The following is a 21,246-nucleotide window of genomic DNA, read 5'->3' on the forward strand; positions in this document are numbered from 1 at the left end:
TAACGTCCTCGTTCTCGACCGAATGAGCCTGTGTATTTATACATTCCACACAGCAAAACGAACGCCCTCTCTAGCGTCAGGGGCGGATCCAGCCATTTTAAAAAGGGGGGTTCCCAACCCAAGAGAAAGGGGGGGGTTCCAACTATATGTCCCCATTCAAATGCATTGATCGGCCAAAAAAAAAGGGGGGGTTCCAACCCCCGGAACCCCCCCCCCCCCCCCCCCCCCTGGATCCGCCACTGAGCGTTGATATCACTTCCGGATAAGAGAGGTCATGGTGACCATACTTTATACCTTAGTCGACTCTTGGGGTTATTTTTTAAAAAGTCCCACTTTTTTCGGGTTTCTAAGGAGGTTCAATCAAAACTCAATGTAGAGTGGTGCAGAAAATATAAGAAAAACGATTAGGGGAAAATTCATGGTTACCTTTAAGAAATAGAAAATCATTATTTTTATGACATAAGTAATAACAAAAAATAAAAATTTAGTACAACTATATATGATCAGCCACACCAAAGTCAATAAAAAAAATACTTTGCTCATGGACCTTTGTTCACTGCAATAGTGTAGATAAAGTGCTTGGACGAACATATGCGGGCAATGGACTTCATGATCCTAAATATGCACATAGACAGAAAATAACAGGGCATCATCAACACCTTTGTAAGAAATGGTAACAGCAAAATGAGACTTAAATGAAAAATAAAAACGGACGGATTACATTAAATCAATTTGAACATCATTTCATCATTATATCTATTACCATAATCAATTTCCTCATGATCAAACTTTCCATAACTAGAACACACTACAGCTAAAACATGCCTTATGATTGAATACTCTCAAACATGTTTAACCCTGTCAGGTTCTGCATGTGCCTGTCTCAAGCCAGGAGACTGTAATTCAGTAATTGTTATTGATTGCTGTCTGTCATAGTTGGTTTTCGTTTATTGTTTTGTTCATAAATCAGGCCGTCGTTTTTTGTTTTTTTTATTGTTTTAATTTTTTTTACTAGTTTATACCTTGTGTTGTGGGGTGTCCTGTCATTGAAAGATACGTACACCAATCTTTTTTCTATTACTTAAAATAGAATTTCCACAACAAGTTCATGGCGAAATATAAGTCTTGTTCAAGAAAAACTATTTGAATCATGACCCATTTGACTAATATTACAGTATGGCCCCAAAATAGTTGACTAGAGTATAGAGAGTATGCATGCCAACGGGGCTTCTATCCATGTATTAAAACTCGTGCTGAAGTAGGTGTTCCGTTCGGATTTCAAAGATGTTTACATAGTTTCGATTGGAAAGGGAACGTTTAATCTGATATCTTGTGTAGGAAAAGTGTCACATGCACGTTTATGATCCCTTGCATCAATGGGCTCGTCCTAAAGCATAAACTTCTGCCTCTATCCTACATACCTCTTTTGCAGTATAAGTAGGATATCCAAGAATTCAATCCCGGTTAATCCAAATTGAGCGGTGCACGTGGGGTTCGTGTTGCTCAGTCTTTAGTTTTCTATGTTGCGTTTTGTAGACTGTTGTTTGTCTTTTTGTCGTTTTGTGGGGTTTTTTTTTGCCATGGCGTTGTCATCGACTTATAAGTTTGAATATCCCTTTTGGTATCTTTCGCCCATCTTTTCGAACCTAGCTATTGGTTTTTTTGTTAAAATGTTCATCCTGTATATGCATACAATATTTATCAATTATTTGGATGTTAAACTAGCAACAATCTATCAATTATGTGTATAGTCATGTCAGATAGATACTCCGATTTCCGTCCTTCTCTGTGGTCCTAAATGATTAGTTAAACAATAATAAATTTCAAGTGTTCACATAAAGTTATAATATTACCTTCCCAATATTTTCATAATTAAGAAATCCATTTTTCAATACATGTATTGTATAAAAATGTATTTCTTGATTAGGAAAGTGTTGGCAAGGCGCAAAATGGGATGTATGCATATTCAACCAAGAATTAATTGATGATTGCTTAATGTCCATTGGCAAATATTTCATGCATGTTCAGGACGATAACAAATGAACAGTGAATACAACAGGTAAGTCCTGTAATAGAGGCCGTTCGGGAAGGAGGTCGGGGAAATTTTTACTGCCACTGGCAAATGAGGTTATATTTATTAATACCCTTAAGACAGATTTGAAGGTGGACTGGTATAATACCGTTTTGAAGAAATTCTGTGAAGGATTTTGTTGTTGATGTAGTGTTAAGATTCAAATCTTTCCAATACACATACGTTTTTCCATGTAGGACAAATAAATACGATGAAATTTCCGACCTGAAGGAGACTTTTTGTACATGTCAAGATAGGGACAGGTTCTCTCGCAAGTTTGGTAACAATATAAAAATATATATAGTTAAGTTATATTGATAGTTAGTTCACGGTTATATATCCCGCACAGCCAAATGAACGTCCCACTTCGGCAAGGGGTTTACTGCCGGTCGGAAAAAGACCTGTAGTGACCATATTTCTAATCCCCAGTGACCAAATGTTAATACAAAATTGATAATAATAAGGGATGAATAATAAAAGTAAAAGTATTATACCGCTGTGAAATGTTAAACAATGTCAGAAAAACATCAACCTTGAAAAAAAAAAAATTCCGCCATTTGCAATAATTTCATACACAGGTAAATGTTGTTAGGTATACTTCTTCTGTCTATATATTAACCTTCCGTTTAGGAACACCAAGAAATTTCTTGTATAGCAATAAAACTATTCTAAAACTTGGTACATGTGCACTGGGTTGAATATCAACAATAAAATTATAAAATAGGTGCACAATAAAACTTCGTGTTCTTCATGTACAGGTGCCAGAAGTGTGATGTATATACAGTATAAAAGGAGAAAGGAAATAATTTTGATGTTCTTAGTACGAAGAAGTGAAAATTTAAAGAAATTCCAAACACTTATCAAAGCTGGTATATAGACCAGATATAATCTTGAATAAGTAAACATTAAATAACAAAAAAGCATTACATATAGTATCAACAGGTCAAATTAACAAGAAAGTACGATTTGAGAGTACTCGCAGTTACTGACAGCTAGTTAAAAGCCAAAACAATTAATAATAAAAAATCATGCATCAGAGACTAATAAGTTTTAGAATAGTATACCTAACAGCAAAATTATTTTCATTTACCTGTGTATAAAATTATTGCAAATGGCGGAATTTTTTTTTTCACGGTTGATGTTTTTCTGACATTGTTTAACATTTCACAGCGGTATAATACTTTTACTTTTATTATTCATCCCTCATTATTATTAATTTTGTATTAACATTGTATCATAGGTCAAATTTATTCGTTCTGTGAATGTTCATTTGTGTTACTACGTCTTTTGATTGAGTTAAGCCATTTCAATAGATATTTTATAGTGTGTCTTTCTATGTTGTGGTGTTACACTATTGTTTCAGATAAGGGTGAAGGTTTGGTACCATTAAAACGTTTTTAAAAACCCGATGCAATTGTTTGCACCTGTCCTAAGTCAGGAATCTGATGTTCAGTAGTTGTCGTTTGTTGATGTGGTTTATAAGTGTTTCTCGTTTCTCATAAAGATTAGACCGTTGGTTTTTCCGTTTGAATGGTTTTACACTAGTAATTTTTTTTGGGACCCTTTATAGCTTGCTGTTCGGTGTGAGCCAAGGATCCGTGTTGAAGGCCGTACTTTGACCTAATAAGGTTTAATTTTATAAATTGTGACTTGGATGGAGAGTTGTCTCATTGGCACTCATACCTCATGCTATCAATGCATTAATTTAAATTGAAGTATAAAAACAATATTAGGTCAATGTCATAAAAATATATACTTTTTATATTCGGGACAAAACTGGGGAAGGGCTCGCTAAAACCTCTCCAGTTTCTCAGCCTCATACAAAAAAAAACTATATTTTTCTGACATTGACCTAATATTGTATATGTACGAATTGTAAAACATGAAAAGGATTTATAAGTTCATTTATTATTATACTGCATAAACTGACTGACTAGAATTATTAGAATTGTTAACAAATATCAATAAAGATAAATACATTATATTCCAGTATTCTACTATGCAAATCAAAGGAAAATAATTATTTGGTTGTTATGGACTAGTCAACAATTGAATAAAACAAAAATCAGGGCGAATGGACCCTGGGCGATCAGGTATTCGGGCGAACAGCTACTAGGGCGAACGGACCTGTTTGAATTAGGTCACAAGCGTTTATTTCTTATAAGAATTAAATGAGTGTTCTTTCAAACATTGTTGTGTTGATGAAGCCTAAATAACTTTTCCCTTTCTATTTCAGATGAATGTGCACACTCAATACAATATTCAAGCACAACATAATGAAAATTCTGTTTTTAAATACGGGGGGTAATACGGAACAGCTAAACAGTATCATGTGTATAGGTCTTTCACGGTTGACAAAATCAGCGTAATTGTCCTATTAGAATCGAAATAATTCATGGCAGCCGTAGATTTGTTTTCATCTAACGCTCGAGGTAAAATAATCGAATATAAATACCCAACTCATGGTTAAATGAAAACAAATCTACGGCTGCCATGAATTATTTCTTAATTTTACACTGCAAAGTCACTCTTGTGTCAAAAAAGCAAATTTAACTATCTGTTTTTATGTTTTATTGGTATATCTAAATTGTTTACATCTGTTTCTATGGGCTTTAAAAGTTTAATGAAGGTGCATAATTCAGGATGTTTTGCAACTTATATAAGTGTGTTTACTTTAATTATGGTATGGAGCTTCGAGATATTTGTAAACTTTTAAATTAAACACAAATTTTCATAGAACAGTCGATTGTGGTAGGTACGAAAAATATTCCACAGAAAGATAATAGATTGATCTTTTCAAAGCACTTATTCGCATCTCTGCCCTCGGCGATAATTTTGGGGAAAAAATCCTAAAAATGGGCAATAACTTCATCAAAAAGAGAAAGTCGAGTACACTTTTTTATGTTCGGCGTGTCTGAGTTGATTATTCTGTCTTGAACACGTAAAAAGCAAAAAATATTTAGTACATCATCTCGCTTCATATTCTATTATTTTTATACATTTAGGCTATTAAAAAATCACAGTACTAAAAATGAAATATATGGGTCAAGTGAAATACCTTTCTTATGAGTCATTACAACAGAATAGGTGTGTTCGAATAACAAATTTCTACTAAAAGTACGACTTTACATTCAAGTGGATCTTAAAAATGCATAACGTCAAATAAACTTCATTTTTTATGTGTGTTATCTAGTGTTATTAATCTTCAACCTCTCAAAATTATAAGTCTGCCCTTCCACGAAATAATTAATTAGATTTTTTTTAAATGTTTTTGAACTTTCGAAAATTTCCCTTGACAACCGATCAGACAATAGTTTTAAGTTGACTAGATGCAGAAACGTACATTAAATGATAGATACATTTTTCTTTTAAAATACAACTGGCATGTAAGGATCGTAATGGTGCTGTGTGTACAAATTTATCGGTTTTCAAGAGCTAAATTGGCAGCGCGTCATCCCTACAATGGCTTCCATTTTTTACGATTTTAAAAATTAGCTGGCTTAATGGGGAGATGATTTTGACGAAGTAGGATCCTGACTGCGTTGTTATTTCATGAAAAATGTATAATCTTGCTGACATATCAGTATATTAGGGGATGACAATTTGATTTTCGAGGGGAGGGAGGGGATTTTGAAAATAAATATCCTTGCCTCGTTAGAGCTGAAAAGGATGAAAATGAATATTCTGCAACACAAAAATGCAGGAAAGAAATGAGTACGAAAGTGAAAATATTTTTTTTTTGCGCGGCAATGGCGCTGATTGTAACAAGCAGGCGCAGCAACAGATAAAAATGAAGTCAGTCTCCTTGAAATGGGGTTTACAGATAAGGGAATAATGGGCACAAAATGCCGCGTGAGAATAAATGGCAAAAAATATAAAGAATAGAGAAAAAATAGGCAAAAAAAAAAGAATTGAGAATAATGTGGTGCTAAAATATAAAGGATAGAGAATAATGGGCAAAAAATATAAAGATTACAGAAAAATTACCCAAAAAATTAAAGAATATAGAATTGATGGACAACCCATCCAGACCCTCTTTTATCATGGCAACTGAATTTTGCATTCGAATGCACCATCAAAGTCATGTTAGCACCAAATCAATTTGTTGATGGTAACATCGGGAACAGACATTTATCTAAAAACAAAATTAACGATTTTTGGATTTAAAAAGAAGGGATGTTGTCGATATTTGGACGTCTACATATTAGGAGGATAATTTCCGATACAGATACATTGAAGACAATTATACAGATTTTCAGGTTTTCATTTGCTTGTTTAATTCTATTTCTTTGCTTTGCATACTTAATATTCCTTGTTTGAGGCCCCTTAAAACTGTACAGACTAATTTTATCGAAATTGGTTCGCAAATGTCTAATCAATACTTTAAGAATTATTGTAATAAAATAATGATGGTCCACTCGGGAAAGATATGAAGTAGGTAATTAGACGTATTATGACGGCCATTAGCGTGATCGAAGTTTATAAAGGTCAGACAAGGTTATCGTTTTAGAAAATTGTCCTGCTCAATACGAAAATATATGCATGGTACACATGTTCATATGATCACAGAAGAGGCTCATAGAAGATGGCCTTCTTCGTCTATAAATAATGGTCAGACAAGGTTGTCGTTTTACTAAATCGTCCTGCCTGCTCAATACAAAATATCTGCATGGTACACATGTTCATATGATCATGGAAGATGGCTTTCTTTATCTATAATTTGACCAGCTTTAGGTGTGTTTTTTTTATTCGGCAAATTATTTATTACTAAGGTGTATCTAGACTGCCTAAACGCACTCATAACCTTTGCATTAATTGCTTAACATAAATCATGATTATTGACGAGTTAAAGTCTTAAAAAACACCGACATTAAAAGTCACGCAAATGTCTTCATCAATGTCTTGTACTTACATCTATAATTATAAAAAAAATAACAAATTCCAGGAAGAGAGCATTGAACCGGGCGCATTCACGCATTTACTTTAATTTTATAAAAATACAGTATTTCATTTGCACCACACGGTAGTATTTCATTTGCGCCAAAAATAAATACTGCGTTTGCGCTCATTTACAGGTAAAATACTTTTTATTATGAGATGCACCGTGAATGCATGCGAGGTTCGTATAAGATGTTGTGCAGTCTCCCCCTCCCCAGATTGGGTAAGTAAGTGAGTATTTGTCAATGATACATTTATGACAGGTCATAAAATGATTTTTTTAATTCAATCTCATTTTATAAAGAACTGTTTTTATATTTAACACTAAAGTTCTATGAACTCCTTTGACTTCATAAAGGTTTATCATGTAATATTGAGTTTAGAATTTCCTAAAATTTGGCAGCCTAAGTGTATTTTCTTATTAATGAATTTCTTCGAATGTTTTCACTTTTAGTGTCCTGGTCAGTAGCAGTGCCTTTCTTTTTTACATATCTTTGTTAAGTAAGCTTTCCAATTTCTTATTTATAAAACTTGATGTTTTCAATGGAATGACAAAAATGTAAATTTTCTGTTGAAAGGTTTGTATGTTTTGTGTCAGAAATCTGCAGTTTGGTGTTCTAGAGAACCTGTATCCAATGTAAGCATTTAAAATTTTAATGGTTTAACACTTATCATATATCACACATGTCAACCCTCGTGTATCTGATAATATTTACAGGTTGTTAATTTCCTGGCATTGTTACCTACTACTGGATATGACAGATTATATAAGCATAACAGGGATTCGAGGTGCTTACCCTGTCTTCGTACTTGCGCTCAGTCGGTTTGGAGTCATCGTTTGAATTTCTCTGTTCAACTGTTTAAACCTAGACTTGATATTACCAGCGGTGAACCTTGTGATCAATTCCCATCCTGTATGAATATTTAAGATCCATAGGGCTATAACGTTGAAAAGTGCGTTGAGATTAATTTTGTCAAAGAACTTTGGGTGTAGATAATGCATTCAACACAGATTTTACAGTAAAAGGATGCCTTATAAAAAATGCACTGAAGAAAGGTGGCCTTTAACTTTTCAGCTTTTTTTTAACACCGCACATGACACTTTTGATCTACTTTTGCAAACCTAAAATCTACTATTAAAAAGATTTGTTTAATTCTAAATATAAGCTAATTCATAAAAACATTGAACAAATCCAAAATGAAATAATTATGCAAAATTTGTACATTTAATCCAAAATACCAAAAGTGTTTGAAACTCCAAACAGTTTAATCCATAAGTACTGACCAACTTCTTTGATATTTGTTTATACGGCCAATGTTCTACATTTGCAAGTGGTAAAACACAAGTCAAGATTTAGGTCTTAAACATTTATTTTCCGATCCATTATAGATAAGAATACGATTTCTTATAAAAGCTGTAAATCTTGAATAGTTCAGAAAGCATTTTTAAGTAAAGAAAGTTCAATAACAAAACCCTTTGCTGGTTTGTTAATTTCTGTGCTAGCAGATGCTCGTGCACGTCTTTGTGCTCGTATATTTATTTAAATTTGTAGTAAATTAAATTGTATTAGGTGAAATAGACCATTATATAGCAACATGCTATCTCGAATTGACCTGGAGCTAGCTTCGTGATCTATTTATGTACTTCTATGTTGTGTGAAAAGAGGTTTTGGTTGATAGAAAAGTTGAGTAAGATACGTGTATAATATAACAAACAAGCTCCGGAAAAAAATGCTTTTTAAGATAATATAGAGAATATCTATAGTCCAGATAGAATCATGTGCAAAACAGTGTAGGCTAGACCATTAATTGGCGCGCTAAAATATCCCATTGACTGGGTCAGATTAGGTGAACGTTCGTCTGTAACGCCCCCAACTCACGACGTATTTATTATAAACATTTAAACTGTGGGGTTGCCAAAGGGTCTCAGTATATATACGAACTACAGTGCACAGTATATTATATACATATTTTATTTGCGATCATAAAATGTACGAAGTCGTCCATTACTATGTAAATTGGGTCGATTAAAAAAAAGCTGAATATGTTTCTGTTGCCAAGGGTATTTCACAAGTATATAGTAGTTAGCAGAAAAGTTCACCAAACTATACATTTTACCTATTCAAAAACGTAAATGCAAATTCCACAAGGCTTGATCCAAATAGCCTTTTTATTGTCTAATAACTTGCAAGTACGAAAAAGACAGGACAGAAGTATATTTTGTCTATATGTTTTGTGTACGCACACTATTTAAAGTTGGTCATGCATTCGTTCTAAAATAAAATTTTGACCAGATAAAAGTTAAAAGATGGCATAATTGGACAACCGCAATTGTTAAATCGCTTTGACGTCCGAAAAAAAAAGATAATAATCAACACATGCATTGTAACTTTTAAAGCCAGTTAAATCCTTTTTTTTTTTGCTGAAAGAACGTGCGATATCATAAAAATTGATTATCAAAACATAACGAAAACACAAGTAAAGAACGTTTAAGTATTCAATATAAATCAAAACACAAAGGTTATTCCTGATTAGTTTTTCGAATTATTTTATTTAGGCGTTGAGACCCTTTGGTGACCCCACAGTTTAAATGTCTATAATAAATACGTCGTGAGTTGTGGGCGTTACAGACGAACGTTCACATAATCTGACCCAGTCAGTGGGATATTTGAACGCGCCAATCAATGGTTTCGGCTACACTGTTTTGCACATGATTCTAAAACTAGGGAGTCACAACAGTTGGAGCCGCATGAACAAACTATGTGAAACAAACGTGTGAACAGAGCCGTCTTCTCTTGTCTTAATTTAGCATCTATAAAATATAAGCGAAAGTGCGTTTGTAGGTGTAATTGCACATTATGGCATATATTTAGGACTTCGGTTAAGGTGGGCTTCGGTTGTTATTTAGGTTTGGCTGTGATTGTCATGTTATATTACGAACATTGAATATGAAATATGAAATCCTGGCAAATATAATTATAATTTACAACAGATAACTGTGAAATAATAAAATTTATTGTAATATTGAAGACATCATTTCATTTCATAATTTGTTATTTTTATTATAATAGTGATTAAAATTTTGTCTTAGTCATACTGAATGCTATGCATGGGTTATTTTATTAATTACTGTATAACATTGTAATGCTTTGTAAAATTTTAGAAGAGTATGATAGGCAAACTCTGTTCCTTAATTTGGACATTAATTTACAAAAGTTTACTTTGTTGAAGGAGATAAAGTAATTATATGGTCCCATTGTATTATTTCAATTATTTTGTTTGGCAATATTAAGTCAATATATTTCTACTACATGTGGTTTTGTTTTGTTTTGTTTTGGGTTTTTTTAAGCAACCAACAACTCTTATTATATCGCTCCTTTTGAGTATTTCGCTCAAAATGAATAGGATAAGCACAAAGAAAGAAAACAAAAACAAAATTCTCGAAGGTGCATTTTTTTTTCAATTGTAAGGATATGTGTAACACTGTTAAAGTCGTTTAAATTTTTCAACAGATTCTTTAATGATCGAAGTCCAATTCTTTCACCAATTTTCGATTTTTGAATCTATCAATAAAACAGATACAGGGTAGTCGGTCATCTTTTTATTAATTTGGTAGTTAATGAACACAAATTTATAAATCAACACTTTTACAAAAGACTGAATACCTTTCTTACAATGATTTCAAACGAAATTTAAAAGAAACCTACGGTGCATGAAAACATATACAAAACCAATAGTTAGAATACTTTATATATTATGATAGTAGTCATCATACGTAATATTTAACATCTATGTTTACGTAGAAAATTCTGTTATAAATTAGGGGAAGTAATTGTAAATTCGAAAAAAAAATATGAAGCTGCATATGTCATCTAGTAAGTGATGATTTCGTGAAATAAATAGATATATTTGTTTATTTAATTTCCTTTGGTACATTTTTAATAAGTTGATTGACAAATAGCCAAATTGACAAAAAATAGATGTGTTATGATGGCCTATTAGACCACTATCGAACGAAATGATAGGGATGTAAAAAAAAAAGTGCATCATAAAGTTGTGTGCTTAACCTAGACAGTAACTGTTATCATTAAATTTTTAATTAAAGGTTTTTGTGGCCAATCTTTGTTCATCTCTGTTTAATTCACAAGGTGTTCAGTCTAAGAGCGATTTTGAGATAAATATCAGGTAGACACAATCGTCTATTTCCGAATCCTTATTTTTTACCTTTAGCTGGTTTTCTTGTTGTTGAGCCATTTGTCTTATTGATTGACGTATACCCATCACCTCCCTTTTTTTCATATACATATACAATTTATCTGAGATACTGAGTGGATAGGTTTTATTTTATACCTCCCTCCAACAACACGCTTGCTTGATATAAAGTGTTAGAGGTGTTCGTCCGTCCGGTTTTCCTTCTTTTGTACATGTACCCGCTACTGTTCCTGAACCGCTTGAAAACATTTTGTTAAAACTTTATGGAATATTGTGAGCTTTGCCTCTAGTTACGTATAGAATTAATTCTAGCACTTGTAGTTTTATATTCGATAAACCTGACTTATTGAGTAATCTGACTTGAAAGCATGGAAAAATGCATACATGTATTTTTTCACATTTTGTTTTAGATAAAAGCAATTCAATAACCAATTTCATGTCAGATAAGGGAATTAAAGAAACGCATGATTGCAAATTCTCTTATGTCATTTAATACATGTATTATTCATGACACAACTTAGGTTAAATCGATGATGAAATATCTATTAAAACAGAACACAAGCATTGTTTGCATGTTGAATTACCATAAGCTAAGAAGAGAATGAATTCTTGCAATTTGTTCTTACATTACTAAACAATGTATAATCTAAGTTTATCTGACCTCTCAATACATCTTGCCCATGAAGGCTATGAATATTTCAAAAGCACGATATATCGATGTACAAAACAATATATTTTAGTTAAAGTACAAAACTAATTAAAATATCTAAGGAATATACAATACAATAAGACTTTGAGTGATACAGAGGTCCATACTAACTTTCGAACACCAGCTTAACAATATAAATATAAAAATAAGACTGTGTGGTAATGTTTGCCAAATACACAACTCTCCAGCAAAGACCCAAAGACGTAAAAGTTTGCAACAGCTTTAGTTCACCGCCTTCAACAATGAGTATAACCTACCCAAACAATCTTTTTTCGTTGTAAAGGGATTGCATGAACAGGCATCAAACGAGGTCGCTACCCTTACTTAGCTTGAGTGATTGTAGTTAGCCTAAAATGTTAGAAAAATAAATAAAAAAATATTCAAAATTCCTCGCAGGATTATATTTTCATTTCCCAGATAAGAACGACCAATGATGGGTGTCTACTCTGTAGTTCACGTAATATACCAGTACTATTTTTTCACCGGTTTTTGAATTCAACTAAGATACCTGTAGTTGTGTCTTGGTACATTAAGTCTTTAAAAATATTATAAAAATGAACGATATTGTGAATAAATAAGTTGGGTATCTGAGAAGACATATAGAATTTGATCATATGGTCGACAGACTCTAATGCACTCTTATACAATATATTGTGTGGCATTACTATAATAATAATCGTTATTTAAGGAATGACTGTAATATTTTTTCTGGTTATTTCGAATAGACAGAACAAATATTACAATCTGTCCTTATAATTTAATTCTAAATTCCATTTTTAAGGAGTAAATCATGAAAAAAACGTTGATTACGTCGCGGTCACATGACAAAATTCTGTCTATGAGCTGATAGACAAAAACCTTTCAGCCAATCAGAAGACGTGTAACATCCAAAATTATATTATTGTCATACAAACAAATTAAACATGTTTGTGACAAAAACATACATATGTTGAAGGCCGTACTTTGACCTATAATTGTTTACTTTTTACACATTGTGACTTGGATGGAGAGTTGTCTCATTGGCACTCATACCCCAATTAGATACAATCACTTGTTTGAAACATATTAATTTTTGCAATACCACAAAGAAATACAAATTAATTATGTTATGAATATGGAGAATACTAAAATTTGAAAACCTGTTAAATTAATGTATATTAATACTTTGAATATAATTTACATCAATAATATCTCACTGTATGCACATGTACTTGTTTGATAAAACAAACATCCCAAATTCACTTATTGCCTGAAATGATGTTTGGCAATAAGTTGAATAATCATCATCAGATTTCAGGAAATAAGCTTAAAGCCTGAAAATTTCAGGAAATAACTTAATGCCTAGGCGTTAGCTTATTGCCTAAGATTTAAGCTTAATGCCTAATTTTACTTATTGCCGCTAACATATATATGTGTACAGATTTGCACCACTGTACTAATATAAGATGGTAATATATGAAGATGATGTTATAAAATCGTGATAATAATATAAATTGGACATGAATCATTAATGCAATCAAGTAATATATATATAAAAACATGAAAAATTAAGCTGCTTCTGTCCTGAATTCTAATGACTGTTTCAAAAAAATAGCCGTTTAGTTTCTGTTTTGTTGATATAGGGTTTCATAATTTAATAAATTTTTGGTCTTGAATCGTGCTTTTGGTATAATAATTGAAATGATAGTTTCATTTATTATCTATGTGATACAATGTGCTTAGACGTCATTTGATGCGATTATTATCCACATACATCTAAGCTTAAATCAATAATCAGATGTCTATTAAATAGAGTGCAAGCGGTACATGTTCAAATTCCATAAGTAAGGGGCGAAATTCAGAAATTGATCAATATTCAACATTACATCTAGAACATACGCTCTTTTATGTACTAAACGTATCTTAATATATAAGTGCATTAAAACAAAAGAAATTATAATTTAACAAGTCATAATAACTTCAAAGTGTAGACATGTACATGTAATGATATTGGAGATTAAAAGAGTGCGTTTGCTTTGTTTTCTGAAATAACAAGTGACAGGTGCTAATCAGCAATTGGCGAGGAGTTTGATGCCGCTGAAGTCCCCAAGGGCTCCAGTACAGTGATTAATTTGAATTTTTGCATATAAAAGATTGGGTAACATGAACCCATGTACCTGTTCATTAGTGGTGCCCACTTTGTTGCTCGTGGCAAGAAAAATTCATTTGGTGATGTCACAATCGAAGAAAAGAGGGCATTTTTTTGTCTACAACATGTGGAACATATCCATAATCATACATTTGTATGTGCCATAGAGGTTTCATAAACTTCAACCAAATCATGATTTCAAAGCGTTAGTAAAACTTTCTAGGTATAAAGATGTTGCATGCATCGACATTACTATAGATTTATGCTATAAATCTTGCAGTCAGATGTAAAATAAAAAAAAACCGATAAAGATTAGAATATTTGGTAGACATCATGCAATGGGAAATCGAAATGTAAGACATCAAACAACAGACAACCAATTGCCCATTTCAAAATGTCCCAAATGATATTTAATTTTTCACAATGACAGCAATAAAATAACAAAAACATAACAGTTAAGAGTTGGTTCAGTTATGATCATTGAAGTAAATAACATATCTAACGCCATGTAAGTAATATAATGATGATGATGGATGACTGTTTAACGTCCAGCGGCAAATTTAAATAAAAGCATATTCAGGACGAGAATATGGTAATGAATATGAAGTCTGCTTTGTACTAGACTAACTTGGGGGAGGGTTGAGCGAACACAAACATGTTTAACTCCGCCACATTTTTCATGTGCCTGTCCCAAGTCAGGAGCCTGTAGTTCAGTTGTTTCGTTGGTTCATGTCTGTCATATTTGTTTTTCGTTACTGATTGTTTTGTTATAAATTAGGCTGTTAGTTTTCTCAATTGAATTGTTTCATATTTTTCATGTCGGGGCCTTTTATAGCCGACTATATGGTATGGTTTTTTTTCCTTGTTGAAGGCCCTACGGTTGACTATAATTGCTTACATCCACTTTATTTGAACTTTGGTTGATAGTTGTATCATTGGCAATCAAACCTCATCTCCTTATTTTCATTACACGATGAGCCGGATTTTTAAACTGCTAGTTCACAAGGTAGCAGTTCACAAGAAGACATGACACTCTACCCGAACACATTATTCTGACTCAGAGCCAACTAGCCTTTGCTCTTTCTTATTAATGCCGCGTGTTTAGCGGAGAAACAGCAAATGCCATTTTTAAAGTCTTTGGTTTGACCTGACCGGGGTTCGAACCCACGACCTTCCGCACTCGAAGCAAATACGCTACCACGAGATCACAGAGGAGGTGTGTAAAAATATAAAATAGTGACAAAATTTCATAATAACTTTAAGAAAAGTAAAATAGTGCATATAAATGTCTATCAGTCCTCCTTCTATTATAACATCTTTAACATTAAAACAGTTTGTTTTGCAAAACAAACGGTCACAACGACAAATGCTTTGGTGACAAAGAATGTTATTAAGAGGTTGTATAACATGGGTTTGAACATTGTAAAAATTACTTGGGATGAAGACGATGGGGAGACATTTATTATTGAGTTCTTATTATTACATGAACAACAGATGAACTCTAAGACTGCAGTTATGTTACTTTTATTATGTCATGATTATACTCGAATATTGATATTTACGGTGGACGAAAAGATTGACTTTGTTAATTCTAGTTTTAACTTTCCGATACATGTGTACAGAAATGTGAATGTAATCTAGCTCCGAGTTGTTCACAACATAACTAGTCTGGAGATAAAAAAATGACGCATGGTAATCAACAATACTGTCATCTGAGATCTATAATTTTATTTTTACCATTGTAATGAAATAGCGAGCACAAATATACAAATCCACTTGCCCTCATTGACCTTTCCTGTGAACATCGCCTCATCAGACGCTAAAGTGAAGGTGTGTTCCGTCAACATTTGATCACATAGTAATTCTTGTGTTTTTTCTAATGTTGTCTCTTGCTCATCAACCCAAAATGCATACATGTAATACCAATATCAAAATCTAAATATGAAAAACCTATCCACATTTTGGTACTAATGGGTGGGAGAGGGGGGAACATATCAAGGATCTCATCAACCCAAACAGTCAATATGTATTGCCTGACTAAATATAGCCCTTAAACCAACCACTTGGATATTGAAAGAATGATGATGTATCCCATGTACTTCCGCCAAAGATATCAACCAATGAGGTTATACCCATATCCTCAGTGATTGATATAATCTTGCATCCAGTTCATGTTTAGTTATGGGCATAGAAAACTCTGTTGTCCATACAGCATATTTGCATGCCAATCTCAAATAACACCACTAGCAAGGCTTTCCCTTAAGGAATAGTATTCCCAAAACTCAAAACAAAAATGTCTTCACACTTTTATTAAATATTATTCTTTTATTTCTTTACAATGCAACTCACCATTTCTAGATATGTGTACACAGTTCTTTATAAATAGTTTCACAATTCAAAAAGTTCTCATGAATTCGACCACATACAAATTTATAAAGTCTCATTAAGGCAATGCACTCATATCAAAATGAACATTATTTGTATCACATCTTCAGCATGATGAAAGCTTGTTGTAAGCAAAGGGACTTCACCTCCAAGTGTCAACTATGCTGGCTTGTCGCTTACTTTACTGTTGTTGGATCAAACTCCTCTTTACTTCCCAATCAGGAACATTGACAATTGTATTTCCACTGGATTCTTCTCAACTCTGCTAAAACTATATTAACCAATAACAATTTTTTTATTTGTACTTGTACAGCATTAGTCACACTTCGAAAAGGAAAAATCCCTTCGCCTACAATCCACGTGGAAAACCACTAGGGAATCAGTGCCCCTCGAAATGTAGACAAAGAAATTTGAATTTAAAAATTTCACTATACATAAAATTTTAGTATACATTGGTATACAAAAGCATTCAACATTATATTTAGTAGATAAAACAAAACAAAAATATTGCAACAATTAATCTTCCAAGTCAAACAGATTTTTGTGACATCTTTAAACACATCAATGAAATTATATACAAATCCACTAGTAAACATCTCAAAATTAGGGGCAAATTTTTAGAATTACTTTCAAATAGGTTCATTTAACATAAAGCTGTTCCATCACATGTTTTTTTTTTTAAATTCAAGTATCGCGCCTTACTGGCATCTTCTGCCTTTCTCTTCAATACAGACAAACATAATTTAGTGTTATATTTATATTTACACCATTTCTTTTTTTTTTATTATTATATTTCCTGAAATCAAATCATTACGTAAACATGCAATTTGTACTCACCAGATTCTGATCAGAAAAATCCTGTCCTTTAAGGTTGATCCTCATTGACATGAATTATCGTAGAATGTCATATTGCTTCTCCTTCAGACATCAGCTTGTCAGTAACACCCATGATCTGAAAACTAAAACATTCTATTCATATTCTATGTACATTCAAACAGACCGCTGAACGCGGACCTAGACGAAGACACCTTTTAATTCAATACACATCACTCCAGCCAACAAACTAATACCAAATGACATGTAATTTCACACTTTATGGTTTCCCTTTCTCAATCTTACTATTCTTTTCTAACAAAATCTTATTATACATAAAATATTTTAACAAACTCCAATTATACATAAAATATTTTAACGCTATAGCACTTTGCCCGGCGTTTAACCGACAAACGGCATAACAAATATCTGATCACCTGGGTTAATAATATCTACCCATGACAAGGTCTAAATCCCAAAACATTTCACCACCAAGGTCAAAAATGACCACCTAGGTCTATTAAGAAGCCACCAAGGCGAATATATATGACCATCAAGGTCTTAAAGCCACCAAGGCTAGTATTTTCTTTTTAATGTTGCCACCAAGGCAAATGTAAACAATTATAAAAATGACCACCTAGGTCTATTGCCACCAAGGCAAATATAAATGACCACCTAGGTCTATTGCCACCAAGGCATATATAAATGACCACCAAGGTCTTAAAGCCACCAATTAAGGCTATATTGCCACCAAGGCAAATGTAAGTAAAAGTTAAAGAATATAATTACTTTGCCGACAACACGTGGAGCACGACCATCCCACAGCTTGGATATTGAAAGAATGAGGATGTATCCCATGTACTTCCGTCAAAGATATCAACCAATGAGGTTAGAATTTTATTCGAAATTTGCTAATGAAGCGTCAACTTAGCTTAATTATCTTGTTATTTTATATTACTCTAGTGACAAAATTCTAAATGAGAAAGATAAGGCCTATGATATAGACTGTGTATACTCGTTTTATCTCAAACTTACATTTGTTGCTACTTTCCATAAAACCGATGGTCATAACAATACACCTGTTATATACGGGGCTGGTCGTCTTCGTCTGTCATCGCAAGGTAGCATTCATGACAGTTTAAAAAACGATAAAAATCAGTACAAACTGTGGTCTTGGAAGAATCAACCATAAAATTGAAGTACTAAATGAATAATTGAAACAAACTTTTATAGCCGACTATACAGTATGTATTTTTCTCATTGTTGAAGGCCGTACAGTGGCCTATAAATGCTTACTACCACTTCATTTTAACTCTAGTGGATAGTTGCCTTATTGGCAAAAATAATACGTCTCCTCATTCTTTCCTACTTCTTGAAATTAAGATTGCATACCACATATGAAACTAACGTTATTAGCCCCACATTTCAATGGTTAAAAAATCTTAATTAAAAACATCAAAATCAAGAACGTTACGAATACTGCTGTTTGTCATTGCATGCTTCAACTTGATGACTTATATTATTAATGCCAATGACTAAGTTTGGATCAATAAAATGTCTGCATCACTTCTTCAATAATTTTTACCAATATTGTAATGATACGGGCATGTGAATCTAGATCGATCAAAGGAATTCTGCCGGCATCCACGCGATGAAAGGTTGAAAGGTGTAAAATAACCTATCTTCCAACAAAGATTCTCGGATTTTTTATAATTTAGTCCGGTAGACATTTTCTTCACGTTGAACGTTGACGGAGAAGTAAGGAATACGGTCATTTCTGGGAAAACAGGATTGGTTTTGTGGTCATCCAGAATGAATAGCATCTTTAGGCTTGCGTTAATTTGTGGACTTTTTGTTAGCTGTGTAATTTCTGAAGATACCGAAAAGAAACAAAAACAAGGTAGGAATATTTTATATTTTGCATCCGATTAGACTTCTCACATTTTGTCTTTCTGTGGCCTATTATCATAACTCACTATACAGTATGGGTTTTTATCATATTAAAGGCCGTATGGTGACCTGTAGTATAGTCCCCGGTGGATAGTAGTCTCGTTATCAATCATACCACATCTTTATTTTTGTATTAGCTGTCCGACTCCATACTTTGTTTTGTATGGTCATTTTCTGTAGCACAAGGGTGAACATAAAACCCTCAAATTTATGTGACAAACATATCTTTTACATAGTATTAGTTTAACTTAAAATAAATTAAAAATGTTTAGAACATTAACAGTAGGTGCGTTTGAAAAGTTTAATGGTAATTGGAACCAAAAAAAATAAAAACCCTTTAAATCCATGTCGAAATAAAATAATTAGAACATGGAAATATTTTAACCCCTTAGAATCCAGACTTTTGATGATTCTTTTTGGTTTTCTTGGTGTCATTGGATTGTTGTCACATTGAATATATATTTTCAAACCTTTATGAATTCACTGTTTTTTAAAGGGACATTTTGTCAGTGCTTTTGTATGCTCACAGTTTTAAATTTTTGGCTGACTTTGAATGTTTTTTTTCTTCATTTTATTCTATTGCAAATGATAGTTTTACACTGTTGTGTACAGAAACATTTGTAGCATTGCACATTTAATTAATATATATATTTTTATATCGATGTTTTTTTTTGTTCTTCAAAAACAATACACCAGAGAATTATTGCTCAAACAATGTCTTCCGTTATCGCATTGCACGTGGATATTCAGTTAAGTGAACATTTTTTGCGCCTGTCCCAAGTACGGAGCCTCTGGCCTTTGTTAGTCTTGTATGTTTTTTTTTATTTTGGTTCATTTATATGTTTCGGAGTTTAGTGTGACGTCCATTTTCACTGAACTAGTACACATTTTTGTTTAGGGGCCAGCTGAAGCCCGCCTCTGGGTGCGGGATTTTGTCGCTGTGTTGAAGACCCATTGGTGGCCTTGGGCTGTTTTCTGCTCTTTGGTTGGGTTGTTGTCTCATTGACACATTCCAAGTTTCCTTTCTCAATTTTATGTATTATAAATGTTCGTCATTATCAAACATTTGCGTGATCTACATTTGTAACTAGCTACATATATTATATGATCAATTCTATTACTTAGCCCAGTTGTTCTAAGTCGATCTATGTACACACGATTAATTGAACTTGAGTAGCTTTTTTCGAATTTAGGTTGGACGTTAAGTATACAACAATCAATCATACAAAACTAAGGCAGTATGGTGAGGTTTTCTTTTAGTGGAACATGTTTGTAACAAAATTGGCAGTATATTATTTGTTTTTCAATTTGATTGTCAAAATTTGTTCATCTTTTTGAATTATGTGTTTCGGTCTTATATATAGTGATGAAGCCCTTGGCATTTAATTACATCTTACGAGATAGAAGAAGGATCAATCTAGCAGTGAATCAAAGTTTTTGAAAATGGGACGGTCACTTTTTTATATCGGTAAAAGTTAAAAATAAAAAAAGAATAGAATTTATTCATAAAATTCAATGATAAATATCTATGCATAAATCGTATTTGCTTGTTCACATACGAGTGATTGTGGTTTATTGAACGTCGATCGAGTTGCTTTCATAGATTTTCAGAACTAGCAAAATAATCAACAACAAAAACTTCTAAAGTGCGTAGATAAGAAGGAATGGCTTAATATTGGACAGCCATAGAAAGGAGCGGATATATTGGGCATAAAAGACACACTTGAAAAGGGTCATGCATGGACGCTGCAAATATAACATAGTTTACGTGTAGCGAGCATAGCACTTTCCCAACATAAGGCAGTGGATTTAAGATTTCCCTTTTAATTAAGAGTGGCTGCGTATTTTTAAATATGCAGGAAAGTTAAATAGACTCCCCGTAGCAAGTATCTCACTGCCGAGGCTAATATCTGTGTATACGAAAGTTGACCTCTTTGATTCGTTAAAAAAACAACAATAAAACAAAGACATAGAAATCAATGTTCTGGTGGCTCTTCGTGTGTCTTATAAGGTACTGACATTGATTATGAAATATTTCAA

At 32.8% G+C, this 21,246-nt stretch overlaps 1 protein-coding gene across 1 annotated transcript in view; it reads left to right on the forward strand.

Moving 5' to 3' along the window:
• Positions 1 to 18,813: 18,813 nt before the first annotated feature.
• Positions 18,814 to 21,246, forward strand: part of LOC127704548 (uncharacterized) — a 52,600-nt gene continuing 50,167 nt past the window's right edge. The window contains exon 1 of the mRNA XM_052208634.1: positions 18,814 to 19,156. Coding sequence (XP_052064594.1) covers positions 19,069 to 19,156 — 88 coding nt within the window. The 5' untranslated portion in view covers positions 18,814 to 19,068. The remainder of the gene's footprint in view (positions 19,157 to 21,246) is intronic.

This window comes from Mytilus californianus, unplaced genomic scaffold (assembly GCF_021869535.1).
Source record: "Mytilus californianus isolate M0D057914Y unplaced genomic scaffold, xbMytCali1.0.p SCAF_6, whole genome shotgun sequence".
In the NCBI taxonomy this organism is placed as follows: Eukaryota; Metazoa; Mollusca; class Bivalvia; order Mytilida; family Mytilidae; genus Mytilus; species Mytilus californianus.